Genomic DNA, 20,947 nt, shown 5'->3' with positions numbered 1-20,947 from the left:
CAAGAAATAATCCTGGTGGCTAATATCTTGGTCAGAACTTTTTCGAACTAACATAATATCTTCTATTTACTAGAAGACCAAGACATTTATTGGACTGAAAAATCAATGTACAGCTCAACTGAAAAACAAATATTTTTTCCTGGTTGTAAATCAAAGCTATTAGAATATACACTTTAAGCTAATATAGGAGAAAGCAGGACACTTCTTTGCACAGCAATCTGGTATTCAGAGAAATGATGAATGAAGTTGTAAAATATCTTGATATAATCATTATGTCTTATGTCATATTATCCTGAGTTTACAGCAATTTCATGTTGAGCTTGCAAGAACAGAGATCGCATCTTTTGCTAGAATGTTGGTAAATCTTAACAGGTGTTGTATAATGCCTAGTGCATGAATAAGTCTGCTGGTGTACAGTAATGCAACATATCTATTAGAACAGTGTGTATTAGATGGTTTTGTTGGTTTGTTTAAAGGAATTCAGTAGTGGCCATATAGATATTTAAACAGATTGGCCTTTAAATTTATTTTATTTTATTTATATTCCACCTACCCCCCCCCCCATGCATTGGATTCAAGGTGGTGTCCAAAGTTTTAAAACCACGTTTTTTAATTTAAAATAAAATAAAATGGAGAACTATAGTTGGGCCAACATGATATAGAGGCTTGTGTGTAGGGGTTTGATCACATCTCAGCTGTGGAAACTCACAGAGAGCAAGGCAATGGCAAATCTTCTCTGTACAGGCCTTGCCAACAAAACCTCATGATAGGTTTGCCTTAGGGTCATCACAAGTTGGAAATGACTTGAAAAAACACAACAACAACAACATAATAATAATAGTAATAAGTAGTAGTAGTAGTAATTGCTTTTGTAGTTGGCGTTTTACAATTGTTAACCATACTGCAATTTAATAAAAAATAAAAGTCATATGACAATTTATAGCCTCACCATTTTTTGAGGCATAAGCTTTCATGAACTACAGTCTAGTCTATTTCTTCAGCCTCAGTTGGCTGAAATATGCACACAATTTTGCTGGAAATATTAAACATAGTGGTCAGAGATTGATATAGTGTTAGTGGTGCATTGAAGTCTCTTATTCCAAGTCTCAAGTCAAGTGCCAAGTCTCTACTTTTAAGTCTCAAGTCAATTGCAGGTCCTTGCAAGACACTTTCAGGTCAAGAATCAGATTGAGTTTTAAATATGGGAGCCAACTCTAACAGAAAAAAGAGGAGATGGTGGTGGTGGTGGTTTTTTCTTCAAAAGCTGGAAAATTAAGTAGAAGTGCACAACTTTTGGTAAAAGAAATTATCCTAGGTAATTGATCAAGATGGCATTACACACATGATTGTATGTTTTGGCTGTTGTGTAACAGATGTTTGGAATTCATGGTCATATAAATCCAACTGACTCAATGGCTCTACCCTAGTTGGGAGTGACAATAGGATTTAGGCTATGTGCAATTGCCACACCTGAGATAAATGGACACACTGGCAGATGCACAAATGTTTGCACAATGTTGGTACTCAGTAGAAGGATGGTGTAGCACAACCACCACATAACTACATAGTATTCATTTATACAGTGCAAGCATGATGTAGGATCTTGGCCACTATAATGTTTTAGAATGTCAGACATGTGTTAAAAGTATATAGAATCATAGAGTTGCAAGAGGCCACAAGGACCATCCAGTTCAACTCCTTGCCATGCAAGAACACAGAATCAAAGCACTCCGACTGATGGCCATCCAGCTTCTGTTTAAAAATCTCCAAAGAAGGAGACTCCACCACACTCTGAGGGAATGTGCTCCACTGTTGAACAACCCTTACTGTTAGGAAGTTCCTCCTAATGTTTAAGTGGAATCTCTTTTCCTGCAGCTTGCATCCATTGTTCTGTGTCCTATTATCTGGAGCAGCAGAAAACAAGTTTGTTCCATCCTCAATATGACACCTCTTCAAATACTTAAACAGGGCTATTATATCACCTCTTAACCATCTCTTCTCCAAGCTGAACACATCTAGCTCCCTAAGTATCTCCTCATTAGGTGTGGTTTCCAGACCCTTCGCCATTTTGCTAGCCCTTCTTTGGACATGCTCCAGCTTGTCAACATCCTTTTTCAGTTGTGATGCCCAGAACTGGAAACAGTTTTCTAGCCGAGGCCTAACCAAAACAGAACAGAGTGGCACTATTACTTCCCTTGATCTAGATTCTATACTTCTTTTGATGCAGCCTAGAATTGCATTGGCCTTTTTAGCTGCCACATCACACTATTGACTCACATTCAACTTGTGGTCTACCAGGACTCCTAGATCCCTTTCACATGTAGTCAGATTTTCCCCATCATATATCTATGCATTTCATCTTTTTATGTCTAACTGCAGTACCTTACATTTCTCCCTGTTGAAATTCATTTTCTTAATTTTGGCCCAGGTTTCTAATCTATTCAAGTCATTTTGAATTTTGATCCTCTCCTCTGGTGTATTAGCTACCCTTCTTAATTTTGTGCCATCTGCAAATTTGATAAGCATGTCCTCTATTCTTTCATCCAAGTTGTTGATAAAGATGTTGAATAGCACTGGGCCCAGGACAGAACCCTGTGGCACTCTGCTAGTCACTTCTCTCCAAGATGAAAAGGAGCCATTGTTGAGCACCCTTTGGGTTTGACTAGTCAACCAATTACAAATCCACTTAACAGTTGCATTGTGTAGTCCACATTTTACTAGCTTCTTTGCAAGAATATCTTGGGAGGGCTTGTCAAAGGCCTTACTAAAATCAAGATATGTTATATCTACAGCATTCCCTTCATCTACCAAGCTGGTAATTTTATCAAAAAAAAAAGTTCAATATGACTTGTTTCTAAAATACACATATTGCCTTTCATGATTATGGCATTCCCTTCTAAATATTCACAGACTCTCTGTTTAATGATCTGCTCTAGAATCTTTCCTGGTATTGATGTCAGACTAACTAGGCAATAATTGTTCAGATCCTCTTTTTTCCCCTTTTTGAAGATGGAGACAATGTTTGCTCTCATCTAGTCTCCTGGGACTTCTCCTGTTAGCCAGGAATTCTCAAAGATAATTGCTAATGGCTCTGAGATTACATTTGCCAGTTCTTTTAATACCCTTGGAAGTAGTTCATCTGGTCCCAGAGATTTAAATTCATGTAGATTAAAGTGGTAGTACAAGTATTCCTGTACTACCACTTTACTAATCCTGTGCTGCATTTCACTTATCCATCTCTCTCTCTCTCTCTCTCTCTCTCTCTCTCTCTCTCTCACACACACACACACACACACACACACACACATATTTTCCTCAGGTTGAGCACGCTTTTCCTTTTCTGAGAAGACTGAGGCAAAGAAAGTATTCAGTAGTTCTCTGTCCCCATCTTCTCCATGCAGTGGCCCTACCCCATCCTTTTTATTGTTCTTAATCTCTCTAGCAAGCCTGAGATCATTCTACGCTTTTGCTTTTCTCACTTTACCTCTACACGTGCTCGCTATTTGTTTGAATCCAGAGAATGGAAGTAGCCACTGAGAAGGCTCTCTCTCATGTTCTCACCAAGCGAGCTTGTGATGGTGGCAAGACCAAGACAAAGCCCCCTCCTGAGGATCTTAGGTCTCTAGCAGGTTTGTGTGGGGAGATGCAGTCTCTCAAATAGTCTGGACCTAATCATACATGGCTTTATTGATCATGACCAGCACTTTGAATTGTGCCTGGAAACAAACTGGTAATCAGTGAAGCTGTTTGAACAAGACTTCATTCACTGTAAATTAAGGGGTGCTCACACTTACTACAAAGAACCCAAAGCTAACACACACACACTAGTCCACAGTGAGATCACTTGGACACCAAGTCACCCTAAATCCAAGGAGGGATTCTGAAGGGTGACTTTGGGCTAGGTGAAAGTGGCAGGCATCTAAGGCTAGAAATTGTAGGGCCAGCTTTGGAATAGCATCTCTCTCTCTCTCTTTCACACACACACATACACACACACAGAGAGGTCATGGGGTACTATCACTATCATAGCAAAAATGTGAGTCCTTGGGGAACTTTGGTCATTGTGGAGGATGGAAGAAAATACCAACTACCACAATCAGCAATTAAAAGAAGGCATACACAGATGTAAGGTGGATTTACATTTGGGTATGTCACTAGCAGGAAGCTGGCTGTTATCCATAATTATATTAATGTAGATAGCATCCCCATTTACAGCCTTAAAACATGGTATATGTGTGTGCGTGAAGGGAAGAATAAGGCGTTTATCACATGGACAAAAAACCCTGACTGCATCTCAATGAGATGCAGCCAGATTGCAGGATGCAGACAGAAATTATTGCATGTAATACACCACTTATTCCAACGGGCAAGTGCAACCCGGCTGCATCCCATGTCCCAGAGTCTGCTTTTCAAAGTTGGAAAGTTCCCAGCTTTGAAAAGTGGCCTCTGAAGTGTACCTAGGACCCAAGATGTAGCTGGGATGACTCGCTCAGCGGAATCATGGCGAATTATGTGCAATAATTCTTGCCTGCATCCCACAACCTGGCTGCATCCCATTGGGTGCAGTCGGGTTTTTTTTTATCCATGTAATAAGCTCCTAACTCTTTCTCTCCCTGCTCTTATTCTGACAAAAATCACTTATTAGAAGCTGCAGTTGAGTTAAATGTACCCCTCTTCACCCTTCCTTTATCCAGGATAGACTTCCATATTGCTTCTATGGCTATATTAAAAACATGTCCATTAATTGCATTAAGGCAATCAGTGTTGCAGTTTAGTCATACCTAGGTCTAAGGCCCCAGATTTTAGACTCTGATCTGTACCACAAAATCTGAGAAGGAATAAATCAAAGGAAAGAAAAGTAGGAGAATCAAATTAAATTCTAAGCTTCTTGGTAACATAACTGTGGCTTTTTCTTCATAAAATGCAGTTGACACTGGTTGCACAGCATGCATCCTGACACTATGTAGGCTAATAAAAATAACCACAAGAGCAGAACAGACATTATTGAAGAGGTTTGAAATACTGTTTTCTTTGCACTTTAAAAAAATATTTTTATTCCAGTGATTCTTAACCTGTGGTGTGTGGACGACTGGAACTATTATACGGGAGGGGTGTGTGTTGGTGTTTCTAAAGAAACAATCCTTTCTAGAGAAGCTGACCTATACTTATTTATTTAATAACAAACACACTGTTTCTTACAGGCAGATAAGTGTTCAAAGTAAAAATGCTTTTTGCTCTTTATTCAAGATAACTTTCTGTTGGGTAATGTGTTAAGAGATTACCACTCTTAAACTCACTGGTTATACTAGTGATATTGCCTGTTATTACGAATGTTCTGTAGACTGTAAAACAAATGTAAACCAGTGCTTTTATTAAAGAGGAAAAAGCATATTGTCTGCAACACTAGAAGGATAAAAATAATGTTTAATAGGAAGAGAAGGGAGTTAAGCTTCCCACATATATTTCATGCATTTTAGTATTTTAAATTTTGAGTTACATCTGGAGAGCGGGGGTCCATGACAAGATATTTAAAAGGCATGTCTGGTAAGGGAAAAAAGTTGTGGAACACTCTTCTGTTCTGGAAGGCATCCATTTCATCTCAGGTTTCCTGCCAAAGTTGTTGTTTATTTGTTTGCTTGTCTTCTGATCATGAAGAAACTGTGTATGTAGAATATAGATAGATGTGTTTACAGAAACAGCTTGAACCTTTCATGGTTTCACTAGGGTGCAACAACTTCTTATCTGAGTGTTGTAAGAGATAAGCTCCAGCTATGAGTATATTCTGTTTAGTATGATCTTCTGAAGTGGTAATAAGGTTAAGGCATACCCATCAATTTCCTTTGTGTTCAGGGCCACCAAGGCATTATTTTGAATGCCAGGAAATATCTTTCAACATGTTCTTTTCCCATTTTAAACATATAGTTAGGATGTAGGAGAAAGAATATGAGTAGTTGTAATATTTATTATAGTTATCAATGTCAATATCTTTAGTAAAGGAAATGACTTCTAATAAAGCATTTTTTCTGGAATACAGGAAGACTTATACTATGGTTGCACTGGGATATAAGGACTTTTGCCATTGAAACATTATCTTAATCCTATGTGTGCTTAGCAACAGAGTCAAACACACAGCAGCATAAAATAGGGATGCAGCAAGGCCAATAGATACTGCAGTTAGAGATGTGCATTAAAAGCATGCTCCTGAAGAGTATACTAGTTCATAAGGTGTATACTAAGTAAAAAAAGGCTATTGTATTCAAATAATAGTATAACAATACAATTATACCTAAACTGGGTTCAGTTTGACATATTTCCATGTAAATAGTAGTGGTGTGCTTTGTATTGGATGAACTCTAAACCTCTAGCTTTGCCAAATATGGAAGGAAAGAATATTTACCATTATTGTCTCCCAGTGAAAAAGTCATGAAACTTTTTCAGGAAGAATAATGGACCAGGAAGATTTCTGTAGGTATGTCCTGATATTCAGTTGTGTGCTATCCCAAATACCTATTTTGAGTAGGCCACATTCACATCACCACCAAATAAAATCTAACATCATTCCACCATAAAAACGAGGAGTTTTTGGAAATGGTAAAAGCTGCTCTTGCACACCAAATTCTGCATCTGTGTGTGTGTGTATATGAAACTTGGCAGACTTTATTATCTCAGAAAATGCAACTATATCTGAAATTTGTATCCCATCTGGTTGCTAGTTTAAATAATAATAATAAAAATAAATCAGAATATAAAAGCATGTAGCACCCTGTATCTATTAGTCTCCAATCTGGAAGACATAATTTATTATTATTATTATTATTATTATTATTATTATTATTATTATTATTATTATTAACCTTTACTTATAAAGTGCTGTAAATTTACACAGCTCTGTACATACAATCTTTTTAATTAGACAGTTCCCTGCCCTCAGGCTTACAATCTAAAAAGACACGACACAAAAGGAGAAGGGAAAGGTGGTGGGGAAGGAGATCAGGTCCAGCAGTTCTTCTCTACCTCCGATGCCTGGACCAAGGGAGATGGACTGGAGGGAGAGGCAATTTGAGAGGCAAGAATTACTGCACATTTAATCCAACTGAGCCAACAGGAAACAACAACAACAACAATGTTACAGTTTGTTTGTTTGTTCATTTGTTTAATTCCATTGATAGCAAATGGGAGGCAGGAAGGCCTTGGTCAACATCCTACACTGAGATTGTATAGTATAAATGCCAGCATCTGGGGTTACATATTGAATGTGCTGTGCAGACCTTATGTTGCATAATGAAGTTCAGCAACTGAATGGATCCCTGAATGTGCTACAAAATGGGGAACAAATGTATGCATGCATTCACATCTGCATATGTATCTGTGTGCACATGACATCTGTGGAACCACATGCACAACTCAATTTCTGCAACCTTTAAATGAATACAAACATCCAGACACTTCCATAGCATAACTTGTCTATATGCAAGAAATCTGAATTAAAGTGAGTGGCATCCAAATTTCTAAACTGGTGTCCAAGCCACATCTTGTGGTTGTTATACAACCCTAGTAAATGGGCATGTGATTGTTCCCTAAAGCATAACAAAATAAACAGAACTGGGATCAATCTAGATATGACTGTGGTAGCCATATATGTTTTTGCACATGCCTATCCATTCCCAATTTAAAAAGAAAGTGGATGACCTGATTTCACTTTTTACATCAATGCAGCCACATGGCTGAGGGGAGCTGAGCCATCTTGTGTTCCTGGCATACTTCCCATGTTCCATCACAAGCCATATTCCTCTATTCTGGTTTTGATACTAAAAGTGAGTTAAAAAAAGGAATTCTAGGAGGGAATTCTGGAATAGTGAAAGGTTGACTTGAAACAGATTGCAGTCATATCTCCCATACATCCCTTTTTCATGCAAGAAATTAAATTTCCTTCTATATGAATGGAGCAGGTACAACACTAGAGAAATATGGGTTATTTTAGCACACTGATTTTGATCTTGGGATCCCATTTTTAATTTAGAAGGGAACTCCATTTTTTTACATTAAAAATAGTCACCCATAGTTCTCCCTAGACCTTTTTGCTTTGACTCACATATATAGCAATAGCAAGAGCAAGTACATTTCTATACTGCTTATCAGTGCACTTAAGCACTCACTAAATGGTTTACAATATGTAAGTTAATTGCCCCCAACAAGCTGGGTACACATTTTAGTGACATCGAGAGGATGCCAGGCTGAGTGGATCATGGGTCCCTGCCTGGGATCCAACTCACAACCTTGTGACTGTGACTGGCTGTAGCACCTACATTTAACCACTGTGCCACCAGGGTTCCTTGTTGAAGACTCCGTTGAAGACTCTGTTAATTCATGGATGAGATAGTATTTAATTTTATAGAATTTTATATATTTTATGCATGCATTCACATCTGCGTATGTATAATATGTATTATATGTTTGCCATTACCCAATGCAGTTAGAACCTGCATATTTCAGCTATAAATTATCTGTTTACTTTGTCTTATTCAATTATTAAACTGTAAACAGACAAATTTGTACAGGTTTTTTATATATATAAGATGACTAAATCTTCTCCAGTTCTTGGATGAACTGTGTCACACAACTTCCTTTATTTGTGTAAGGGATTGACATTGAAGAGCTGGCTCATTCTATTTCTGCATGAGCAAGCATCCCTAATTTAAATACTTGTACATTGATTTTGAATTATATATAGATAAGTGTGGGTCACTCTCATCTCCAGTCTTTAGGGATAAATGACAAGCAACACTGTGACATTGAATGATTCACAGCTGCTTAACAAATTGGATTAGTGTGAAAATCTATTGTTTGCCTGTTGGGATTCTCTTGAGAAGAATCTGGTAAAGATCAGGGCAAAAGTTAAAATAAGAATTTTCTATGGGAAGGAACTCGGAGGCATTTTCAATTTGTACCTTCTATCTTGCAATGGAGTCTTTATTATGCCTTGCCCTGAATCTAAGGATTGTCATTTACAGTGCATAAGTTGAAAATCATTATTGATTGTTGCTTTCATTTCATCATTTGTTTTAGAAATGATCTTTCTTTCCAGCATTGCTCACTGATGCTTTGCTTGTGATGAGACCTAGCATATTTTAAATCTACTTACTTTATACATTGGGACAGTATAGACGGGTGAGTGAATGCTGCCCCTTTTCGCCCTGGATTGGGGCCATGGCAACCACATGCCACGGCCGTGAAAAGCAGCTTCTTTTTAGCTCCCTGGTAGAGGCATCATAGCCATGATGGGGTGGCATGATGACATCCCTTCTGCGTTGAATCATTTGGGTGCTGCACAAGAGTCACACCATGATGCTGTGCGCCATGTAGAAGGGCACACAGCATCATGGCATGATAGGGGCAGCATCATGACATCCAGAGTGCAGACACTGTTCTGTGATTCTGCCCACAAGCCGGCACAAAGTGCCGGTCTGTATCCTCCTATTGTGGCTAATTGTTTTTACAGTTTGAGCTACAACAAAATCAAACTTCTACCAATTATTAACAGGAAGTTATTAGAAATGAGCTGAAGTATCACAAAACTGACTCTATGGTGCGGTACACATGGCACTAAAGTGCCATGCTGGTGCCATAACAATGGCTGTGCCCTGTGTATATGGGCACCACCATTGTGATGTGATGGACGCATAGCGTCTGCACATCGCACCACATCTGTGACGTCACAAGTGCACTATTGGTGCACTCGTGACGTCTGCCCTGCGAGGTAAAAAGAACTTGAGAAAAGCCTTTTTCCTCCGCAGGGAAGCCATGTGGTTTGGCAGCTGTGGCTTCCCTGCGGAGGACAAACAGGCGCTGGCAGGCCGCCCTTTTTGGGTGGTCTGTCCCACGCCTCTAATGTGAATCTTGCTTGCACAATCTGCCACACACACCCCAGCCTTTACCATGGTGTACCATGCCACATAGTCAGTGAAATGTCCAACTCTTTCCCATGGTACCTTGTACAAGCCATGGGACTGTCATAGAAAGCATATTTCTACCTTCTTTTGAAAATGCAGGAAAATATCTCCTTCCCTCTTGAACAATATAGCCATTGGGATTTCTTCCTTCTCTCCCCATTAGTAAGAGATTCAGTTTGACACCTACACAAAAGTTGTGACACTAGGCCTGATATTTATTAAACAGCAATTAGGTTCAATAGGGAACTATACAGACCTTCATCCTTCAGTAACTTCCCCCTCCCCCTTAGTGGAATAAAAATATAGTAAATAAATACATTATGTGGTAATGTCATTTTTCAGGATACCGATCAAAGTTAATACACTATTGGGAAATAAATTACAGATATGTCATTTATAAACATCTGGCTTGGAGGTGCTATTGATTGCTATATGAAACCTATTCATTGTTTAGACTATGTATATTGATTAAACAATTATTTAGACCTTGCTGATCTTTTGTTAATTTCTTTAGCACTCCATCATCTTGATCTAGCCAATGTTCTCTGAACACTGAAAGCGTAGACCCCATTTGCAAGCTGTGGAAGGGGAATGAGCATCCAGACACTCCCTTGAGTTCTGGATGCCACTGTCAACAATGATGTTTGTTGGCGTTTGGGTTCAAAAAACAAAACAAAACAGAAATGAAGCATGTAAAGCAATTACAATATAATTGCTGAATCATGTCATCTCCAAATTATTGTGTAAATAGGAAAAAAAAATAGGTCAATAGGTCCTAAACTGTATAATTAATTCAAAGACATAGCTGTGTTGGTCCATTAGTCAGTATGCAAACAAATCTTGTTGCACACATTCCCTCTGTTTTCCTTATTGCATCTGACAACCCTATATAGCTGTTCATTTGGATGTCCATGTATACAAATTGGCTAGAACTAATATGTAGGCAGATCTTATAGCACCATTGAGACTAACTGAAAGAAGGAAGTTGGCAGCATGAGCTTTTGTAGACTTAACTCTACTTCCTCAGGTACAATTGGTGGAGTGAAAGCCAGGGACAGACCTATATATGCCATTGGTATGTGATAATGTACATTCAGATTCAGAATCCCTTGTGTATGGAAATTAAGTGACAAGTCCGGTTTTAACAATGGTTATTTTTGAACAAAGACATTGAAACTAGCCTTTGTGCGTGGAAATGAAGTGGCAAATCCAATTTGCATTGGAAACTAGCATGTAGGTGAAGAGAACAGATGAGTGTAGGACACTCCCAGTAGAATGGGGTCAGATAGTGTTGAAATGTATGTAACATGGCAGGAAGCCCCCCGATGATAGTTTCATTGAAGCTTGCTGCACTCAGAGCTGGAATTCTCATCCTTCTCATCTGAATCAATCTCTCTCTTTTTTTATGTTTCCCTTTTTATTTACCACTGAAGGTGCTGGTGGCTGGACTCCACTCATATCAAATAAATATCAATGGCTTCAAATCGATCTTGGTGAAAGAACTGAAATTACTGCTGTTGCAACCCAAGGTGGATATGGGAGTTCTGACTGGGTGACAAGCTACCTCCTGATGTTTAGTGACAGTGGAAGGAACTGGAAGCAATACTGCCAGGAAGAAAGCATTTGGGTATGTCCTTTTACTGACAAGCTCCGCTTGTGTTTTCATTATAATAAACACATGTCTATAATGTATTGAATCACGTTAATTTACACAGGTGTTCTTCTGAATTAATAAAAAATAATCTAACAAAAAGGTAAAGTAGATATTGGATGGAAGTCTACTTTTGTTCAATTAGGAACTATTATATTATCCCCTGGGAAATACATAGTTTATATAGCATCTTGCACTGGGAAGCCTATTTTATTTATTTAGTTCTGTAAAGTAATTATAAATTGGTTTTCTATGCACTGGGACTTCCCTAGTAATGGACAATAACACAGATAAAAATATTTAAAAGATATAATAAAAATGAAGGCATTCTCTGTGCTTTTTTAAAAAAAAAAGTTAGCTGTGTTTGCAGAATTAAAAAGAAAGAAAATATGCAAATGCTACATTAAATAATAGCATGGCAACATAACTAAGCAGCCAAACCAGAGTAAAACAGCCTCATCATGTGCAGCATGGGGTGGGTAAAAAGGAGAGAATTCTTAGCCAATGGGTGCTGAACCAAAGCATTCCCAGCTATCACTAACCAAGGGACTGGATGGATCATTCTGATACTGAATAAATTGCCATCTAAGGTAATCTACAAGGCCAAAGCAGTCAGTGCAAATGCAATCTGTATCCTTGGGCTTCACTTGTTAATTTTCATTGGTTTCATTCCTTTCTTGTTTTCATCTCTATAAAGAAGATGGTAAGGGCAAAATATCCTGATTAGAGATGAACTGCATGTTAAAGCTTAATAGGTCATTACAGACAGGATTAAACTGTGATTAGAGCCAGAAAAAAGCAGCATTGGTGATATCTTTCATCCTGGTAGTCAAATCACATTTGGGGCTTAAAAAGTTGTGAGGTGACCTGAATGACAGGAGCCCCTGAGTACTTTAGTTTGGTGAGCTAGCTAAAACAAGTCACAATGAGGCAATAGCCTTGCTCATTCTTCAGAGTCAGGTTCATTTCACTCATTTTGAGAATGAAACTGGGAGCATGTAATTTCACTCATCTGAAGAACTGGTTGTCTACATTGTCTGTTGCTGGCCTTGCTAACATAACCCCTTATGCAGTTCACTAATGTTCAAAAAAGTTGTACCATGTAGTACCGTAATTCACCCTCTTTATTCCTTAGCTGCCAATAAACAAAGGAATAAACAGATAAATTTTTGAACCTGATTTCTCAGCAAGGTATACTGTAAATATTAGATTTCTTATAACATTGTTTTTATTGACTGGTGTATTAGTTCTCCTTTTATATTACATTATAGACTTTTCAGTCACTTTAATCAAGGTATATTTAGCATAGATTTTGAAATAGCCTATTTCAGTAGACATAACTGTGGTCAATAAATATCTGTTGTGTACTATTTGCTGTTACCTTATATGAAATATAATGGGAAAATCAGGAAGGGATGCGGATGACTTTCAAGATATTCATAGATTTACGTCTTTAGTTTCTTCATTCGGGAACTTTATTATGGAGAGATTGCAAGTTTATTTTGTCTATTTCCCTGAAATCTTCTTATTCTTAGCAATAGATTATTTGACTTTTTAAAATTCAAAGACTTGCTTTTAAATATGTATTAGACACATAATTAGTTTTCTTAGAGCAGATTTATTGAAATCAATGGGATCCAAGCTTGTCATGATTACTTCCCTGATTTCAAAAGGTCCAAATCTGATCTCACTCCAATTGTGAGTATATTAACTTTGCCTCTTTTGCACTGTAGAGTGATTTTTATGTAAGATTCAGTGATTGAACAATTTAGCATGACTGCTTAGCCACTTGCTTCTCTGATGTTTTGCATAAGTCAATTAGATAGATTTGGGATCCAGAAGAAAATATGGCAGCCTAGAGGCCTATAAGGAGCAACAAATCTATTTCTTATGCATGCAGTTGAGTATGGTTAATCACTTACAGTGCAGCAATTTAGCTTCTTTAATGGCATCTCTTTTCAGCCATTGACCAGATCAATTTATAATTGAATAAAATTTTACTGAGTAGTTTAAGCATTCAAGTTACAGCCAGTTTTCAATAGAGGTTTCAGAATAATCTTTTGACATATAATGGACACAAAATGTTAAAAGAATGATAAAGCAGTAAATTGAAGTTATTACAAATAAAAACTTAAATACAAATGGGTGGTTTTGAAGACAGGGTAGAATATAACATTAATGTATTTAAAAATAACAGGCCAATTTGACTAGGGTTGCATGTGCACTATAAAAATAGTGCAGTTTGACACCACTTTAACTGCCTTGGCTCCATCCTACTGAATCTTGAGATCAGAAGACACTAGCATTCTTCTTTATCAGAGAAAGGTAAAGACCTTGTAAAACTACAAATCCCTGTACCCCATGGGATAGAGCTACAGCACTTAAAGTGGTGTCAAATGGCATTATTTCAACATTGTAGATGCACCCTAAAAGATACAAAGTATCAAAATCAGAGTTTTTTTCTCCTGGGCCAGTGTCTGTCTAAGGCAGTGGTCCCCAAATTCATGAGGCTTGGGACTGAAATGTATCTTAACCCAAAACCTATAGTCATCAACCAGGCTTCAGTTTCAAGAGCATTCAATCCCAGTTATGCATAGAGAGTCAGATGGTGTACACATGGAGGTGGCTTTGTAATTAAAGAGATGTGCCCATGATTGTAATGCAGTTATGTGTGTATGCCCTGAAGGCTATTGTTCCAATGCAAAATAAGTTGAAGAAGAAACAAATATGCACAAAATGCATTTTTATAAAAAAAATATGAAAAATGAAATGGTTTATATTATAAGGGATATGGGATGCCCTTAAAGACATGGGAGTGCCAACACATCTGATAGTCTTGATGAGAAATCTGTACTTCAGACAAGAGGCTACTATCAGAGCAGAACACGGAGAAACAGCATGGTTCCCAATTGGCAAAGTGGTCAAGCAAGTGCATCTTATCACCCCTGCCTGTTTAACTTATATACAGAACATACTGTAAGAAAAGCAGGCTTGGATACAGAAGGAGGAGTGGAAATAGGAAGAAGGAATATCACCAATCTAAGATATGCAGATGGCACCATAATACTAGCAGAAAACCTCAAAGACCCAGAACAATTACTAAGGAAGATGAAGGAAGAAAGTACAAAGGCAAGGTGACTGTTGAACATAAAGAAAACAAAAATAATAACCACAGAGAATCTAGACAAAATCAACCTAGACAATGAAGAAACAGAAGTAGTAAAAGAGTTCTCATATCTGGGATCAAACATTGATAGAAACGGGGACTACAATCAAGAAATCATAAGAAGAGTAAGAATGGGGAGAGCAGCTATGAAAGAACTAGAAAATATCATATAATGCCAAGATAGACAACTGAACACAAAAGTTAGAATCTTGTAAGCCATTATACTCCCTATTAGGATGTACAGATTTGAGAGCTGGATAGCTAAAAAAAAAGATGAGAAGAAAATCAATTCATTTGGGATGGGGTGCTAGAGAAAAGTGCTGAGGATCCTGTGCCCAAAAGACAAACAAATGGGTCCTAGAGTAGATCCCTGGAAGCCAAGATGACAAAACTGGGGCTGTCATACTTTGGACACATCATGAGAAGGTACGACTCATTGGGGGGGGGGGGGAATTCTAGGAAAGGTGAAGAGAAGCTGAAAGAGAGGAAGGCTGCATGCTAGATGGATGGACTCTATTAAGGAGGTCATGGGTATGAGTTTACAGGAACTGAGCATAGCGGTAGAGGACATGCACAGGGTTGCCATGGCTCGAAATCAACTTGAAGGCAGTTAACAACAACAACAAAAATGGTTTATGGATTCATACCTCACTGGTTTATGAAAGTACATCCATTTCCTGCCATAGTTCCTCAACCCATTCAATGCTATATAATTAACATATAAACAAAACTTTGGAAATTTATCTAAATTACATGGTTTCAGGATTAAAGATGCTGTATATTTTCAGAAAATGTAGTAATGCTACATCCAAAAATACGGACCTGGTTCAGTTTTAAGAAATGACAGATTCTGGGAGGCATGGATGAGGATGCATTAATTTAATGTCAGAGCAAAGATGTTGGTAATTTATATTCAGGACAACTTCTGTCAGTCAGGGTATTGAGATTTAAACAACAAAGGCTTTAATGTGCATCTAAGTCCATCTTTTTCCAGAGTTTATGGAAGCAGGTGCTTTACTGGAATTAAAGGTTCACAGATCAAATATATCAATATATTGTTTCTCACCACAATTATGCTGCTGCCAGGGTGATAAGGAGCATTGGGAATGAAATTTCTCTCCATGAGAACAGCAAGGTCAGTATAATAGCTGAATATGTGGAGCATTCTGCAAATAGGTTTAAAGGCTATGACCTAAGGGGTAGGGATAAAATACCTTTGCGAGGACTCATTTTCTAGATGCTTTAATTGTGATTTTGGTGATGATGATGTACTATCAAACTGTGACAATTTCAAAATGTGCTTCTTACAATTAGGATCTCAAATGTTTGCCCTCCCCCTCTCTTGTGTCTTGCATAAATGAAAGTTACATTTTGTCTACAATGATATTCTCTCTGATAAATGATATTGATTCAGTAGGAGAGTACATATTTTTCATGCAAAAGGTTCAGTAAGAGTTGTGTGAGGGATTTCATCTGTTGAGGTTTTCTTTTAATAAAGAAAACAAAAACAATTTGTCTTAAACTATCCCTCCAAAAACTGAGGACAGACATGGAGTCAATTTACTGTCCAATTTACTGTCCATACATATGTAGGCTTGTGGTACATTCACAGGTTGAGGAGTGGATGGGAGAGCTGGGCAACATGCGCACATTTATCAGATCCTCAATGGGTAATGTACATATTCCTAAAATGCACACAAACAATTTATTTATTTATTTATTTACAGTATTTATACCTCAGCCCTAAAGGCTCTCAGAGTGGCTTTTAGATGTTTTAGAAGTGCATATAACTAATAAAGGTATAAAAATGCACACAAGCAAATATGTACATATGTACAAAATGGACACAAAAATACAAAACTGGATCTGGGGTTGAATAAAATTTGGAATGGGGGGGGGGGGGAAGGAGAACATTGAGAAGTCCCAATCCCTGGTACCTGTAGGAAAGATTAAGAGAAACTCCAGTCTGAAACTCTTTGGAGCCAATCCCAGTCAGTGAAGGCAATACTGAGCTAAATGGAGCAGCTAGCATGGCCAGTGACCAAGAATGTCATCATGCAGTTTTGTTGGCAAGCTTTATTCAGAGAGGGGTTGCTTTTGCCTTCCTCTGAGGCTGAAAGAATGTGACTTCCCCAAGGTCATGCAGTGGGTTTCCGTGGCTGAGTAGGGATCTCAAGAGTCATAGACCAATGCTCAAAACACTATAGCACATTGGCTCTTCAATCTTGCCACCCCTAGTACATTTAATTTAGTAATTCTACCAACTATATCTGCTAGTCTATTGTATATATTCTGCTTTCCTCCCAAATATGGTGTTGGATATTAGTATAAGAGCTCCTTCATTTATTTCTAGTGAATGGCACAAATTCTTATGCTCCTTGTAGAATGTGTTGAAATTAGCTAGAATTAAAAGGAAACCATGACGCACTTGATACACCAACTTAGCAGAAATGATATTTATATAGATCCAAGCTGTTTATCTCCAAAAAGCAGATCCCAAAGCCTTGGGAACTTGTGCTTGGAAATGTGCCCCTGTCAACAGTTAGGAACCAAGCACATCTTCTTAGTGCAGATTGACCTAGATTTCTAATCTGAAAGCCCAAAATCTTAGCTTTTCAGCTGCTATACTTCAACCTCTTTGCAATCATTATTATGGTTTGAGAAGGCTGTGCCATACCCCACATGAAGCAATCAAATTTACTAACTCTGATTTGAAGAATCCACATTTTAAGAAACTAAGCCATATTCTGAAAGTCCGAAATTCAAATAGGCAGAAGAACCAGGATGGCATAATGGATAGTACATTTGACCAGTCAACTCAGGTTCCAATATTACTTGCATATATAGTTCTCTAGGTTACTGTTTACAGTCATTACCATTTAACCTAGCCTACAATACAGGACAGGTGTGGTGATAAAATGGGAAGGAGGCAAAACAGATATGCTGTTTTTTTGAAGGAAGGGTAAAATATAATAAAATATATAATAATAAACAACATCTATATTATGGCAGGGTTAGAGCCCAAGGTCTAACTTGCTTATTTATATAATTTTCCTTTTCAAGAGAAATTCCGAAGACTTTTACTATCACCACTGGGTAGCTTCCATTTCCCCAAAGTCTGGACTTCTAGGATATTTGCCTCTAACCAGTCTCTGCTTGTATACATGGTTAACCAATACTGACATGTCATCTATTGTAGCATGAGTATCTGTAGAGAAAATGTTCTGGGACATCTGGTTTATACAGTTAGTTCCCAGCTGCATATGTCGAAATATATGACATGTATCTGTAGTTATCTGCAGAGTGCTCATTACACAAACGAAGTATTTGAAGGCTACCCTGGGAGAAGAATACAACTGCAAGATTATTTTCTGTAAGCAGTACTGCAGTGTGCAAAGTATATTGAACACTAGTAAAATCTCTAGGAGTCCCATCTCCCTCCATGTACAGCTCAAACTGTGTCTTTCAAGTTTATCTTCCAGACATCCCTGTAACATATTTAAGGTACATTTGATTTGAAGCTGAAAACACAACCCTCCATATATTTTCCACAAAATATATATGGTTTGGTACTATTCTGCTGCTGTATTCTGAGCAGTAATTAAATAGACTTTAACTAATGAAAGTTGATGAAAATAATTTTGTCTCCTCCCAGCCCTTTGCTATTTTCTGTCTCAGAATCTGTGATTCTAAACAATTCTGCATATTATACCATGAGTACTCTTTCTTCCTTTTTGAGTAGTACCACGAAGTGACCTTTTGCTTGCCACTCTAATCCATAAGGGTCATAGTTCTGTATTTTCAGAGGAAGATTCATTCAGTTATCATACTGGAATTACCCAGTCATCTTGCTTTAACTTCCAATTGATTTCTTTTCCTAGTATGCTTTCACTGGTCTGATATAGTTCCAGGAAAGGCTTTAGTTTTCCCTCTGTTTATGTAAAACAGGATCTCTTTACATTTCAGCTGAGTCTAGCTGATGGTACAGTAGACAATTGCCATACATGAATATAATATTAATCAATATTATTTTGAGGTGATATTGATCTGTTTACTGCTCCTTTTAAAAATATCTACTGCAGATGGTTCTTTATTTGATTTATAGTTCATGTGTAAACAACATATTTGCAACTTCAGCATTCTAGATCAGATTCTACATAATGCTGAAGACCATGCTCTGGTAAAGTTCACTTGAGCTAATTTCTTTTAAAGTTGGTGAATGAACATTGGATACAAAACATAATTATCTGCATTTTCTTTTCTGCATCTGGCAGTGATGTAAATATTCAATTATTTTGTTGCCACATGTGAGACTGAATAATCCCCACAATTTTCTCTTTGGAAGAAAACAAATATTTCTGTGCAGTTCTCCCCTCGTATTTGCACATCTTGATTTGTTTTAGGACATTACTCTGCACAGAAATACACATGGGGGTATTGTGCAAAATTACTGCTCACAGATAGCCAGGTGTGTGTGTGTGTGTGTGTGTGTGTGTACATGCATGTGCATGCACACACATGCATGCAGGCACATATATGCAAATGTTCTGAGTTTTTGTCACCCATAGAAAACAGAAAGCATGTCTAACACATGTGTGGCTATTAAAATTTGTGTGCATGATAGCTCTTTTTACTGCAAAAAAAACCCCAAAACAAAACCAGTATTTTTTCACACAGGAAACCCACATGTATTATTGTGCAGAATAATTTCCTGAAATAACTTTGGGCTGATTGAATACTGAATTTGCATTCTGGCCCTTAGATTTCAATGTGGTGTTCTTCCAATTAGGCTTCCTGAAAGTTGTGAAACCACTTTTTCTTTTTAATCCAGGAAACAAATAATGGTAATTTTCCTTTTGATTCCTATTCTGTATATTTACACGTCATATTTCTGAATGTTCATAGAAAAGCACTAAAAGTAATTGGAACAGAATAAAATACTTCAACCTGCACCTTGACATTCTGCCCACCCTTCAATTCACAGTCACTGGTGAACTGTTTCCAAGTTCACTTGCCAGAATTATACTTAATCACAGTGGTACAAATCTAATATTATTGTGTTGCAGCTAAAGTTAAACCCACACTTTTAACAAACATGGCAGAGTTGTGCACCTTGGTTCCACTTATTAAAATCTTGTTATGCTTAAAATAAAGCTGAAGAACTATTATTGATAAATGAATAGTGACTTTGTATGATTGGCTATTCAGATACATTGAATCATGAGTTGGAAGATATTCCTAGAGTCATCTAGTCTGACCTCTGCCAAGGCAGGAATCAATAACCAACCAATGTCAAAGAAGAAACTCAATTAAATGAGAGTCCAGCAACTCTGGAGATAGTCTATGATACTGTTAAATGGTCCTCGAAATCAGGAAGGTCTCCTTAATGTTTAATTGAAATCTCCTTTCTTGATCCTTTCTGATCAATTGGATCTAGTCTTATCCCTGCAAAGCAGAAAAAGAATCTTGTTCCATCTTTCAGCTCTTTGCTGACCAACCAAAAAATAATGAAATGAAGCAGAAAACTGGGTTGAAAAGGGTTGAATACGGGCCACTTTATTTAACCTATAATTTAAACTGTGTTGAATTTAGAAAAATGTAAGAGGGGGGGGGAACAACCTAGTGCAGGAGTAGCTGATGCAGGCATCATGTCTTGCCTCCTCAGCCTTCCTATTGGAAAAGCACTTGAACTGATCCCTCTGTATTCACCATTTTTTTATCCATGTATTCAACTATCCCATGACATAAAAATATTTCTTAAAATATATAAATTCCAAAAGCAAACTTTGATTTTTCATTTTATATAGGGGACACCATTTCCTTATGCCATTGTATTTAATGGGACTTGAGTATCCATGGATTTTATTGGGGGGGGGGGTGTCCTGAAACCAAACAACAGTAGATGCCAAGGGTAACTGAGTTGCCACTGTAACTGAGTTGCTCCCCATCTGACCATCTACTAGAAGACCTGAAGAATACCAGCCCAAGTCACTTAAATGAGGGCAAAGCCCACAGGCCAGCCACAAGAGTAGTCTTCTTTCCCACCCTTCAGATCCAAGAACCTAAAAGGGCAGTTCCAGAACCTTCCCCTTCACCAAAAGGGTGCTGAAGGATTCCCTGTAACTCTTGGCAGGTAGTGCTAGGAGAGAAGGAACTCTATGTCTGATACAGTCATCGCTG

General features: G+C 37.7%; 1 protein-coding gene across 1 annotated transcript in view; it reads left to right on the top strand.

The window, feature by feature from the left end:
- The window catches only part of LOC149323688 (contactin-associated protein-like 4), a 351,361-nt gene that overhangs the window by 117,821 nt on the left and 212,593 nt on the right, over positions 1–20,947 (top strand). Inside the window, exon 3 of the mRNA XM_089491044.1 lies at positions 11,384–11,577. Coding sequence (XP_089347170.1) covers positions 11,384–11,577 — 194 coding nt within the window. The remainder of the gene's footprint in view (positions 1–11,383; positions 11,578–20,947) is intronic.

Source organism: Sceloporus occidentalis, unplaced genomic scaffold (genome assembly GCF_023333645.1).
Source record: "Sceloporus occidentalis isolate IW3139 unplaced genomic scaffold, rSceOcc1.0.p SCAF_1, whole genome shotgun sequence".
NCBI classification, from domain to species: Eukaryota; Metazoa; Chordata; class Lepidosauria; order Squamata; family Phrynosomatidae; genus Sceloporus; species Sceloporus occidentalis.
Note: the sequence above shows the minus strand (reverse complement) of the source record. Positions and strands in the feature narration are given on the sequence as shown.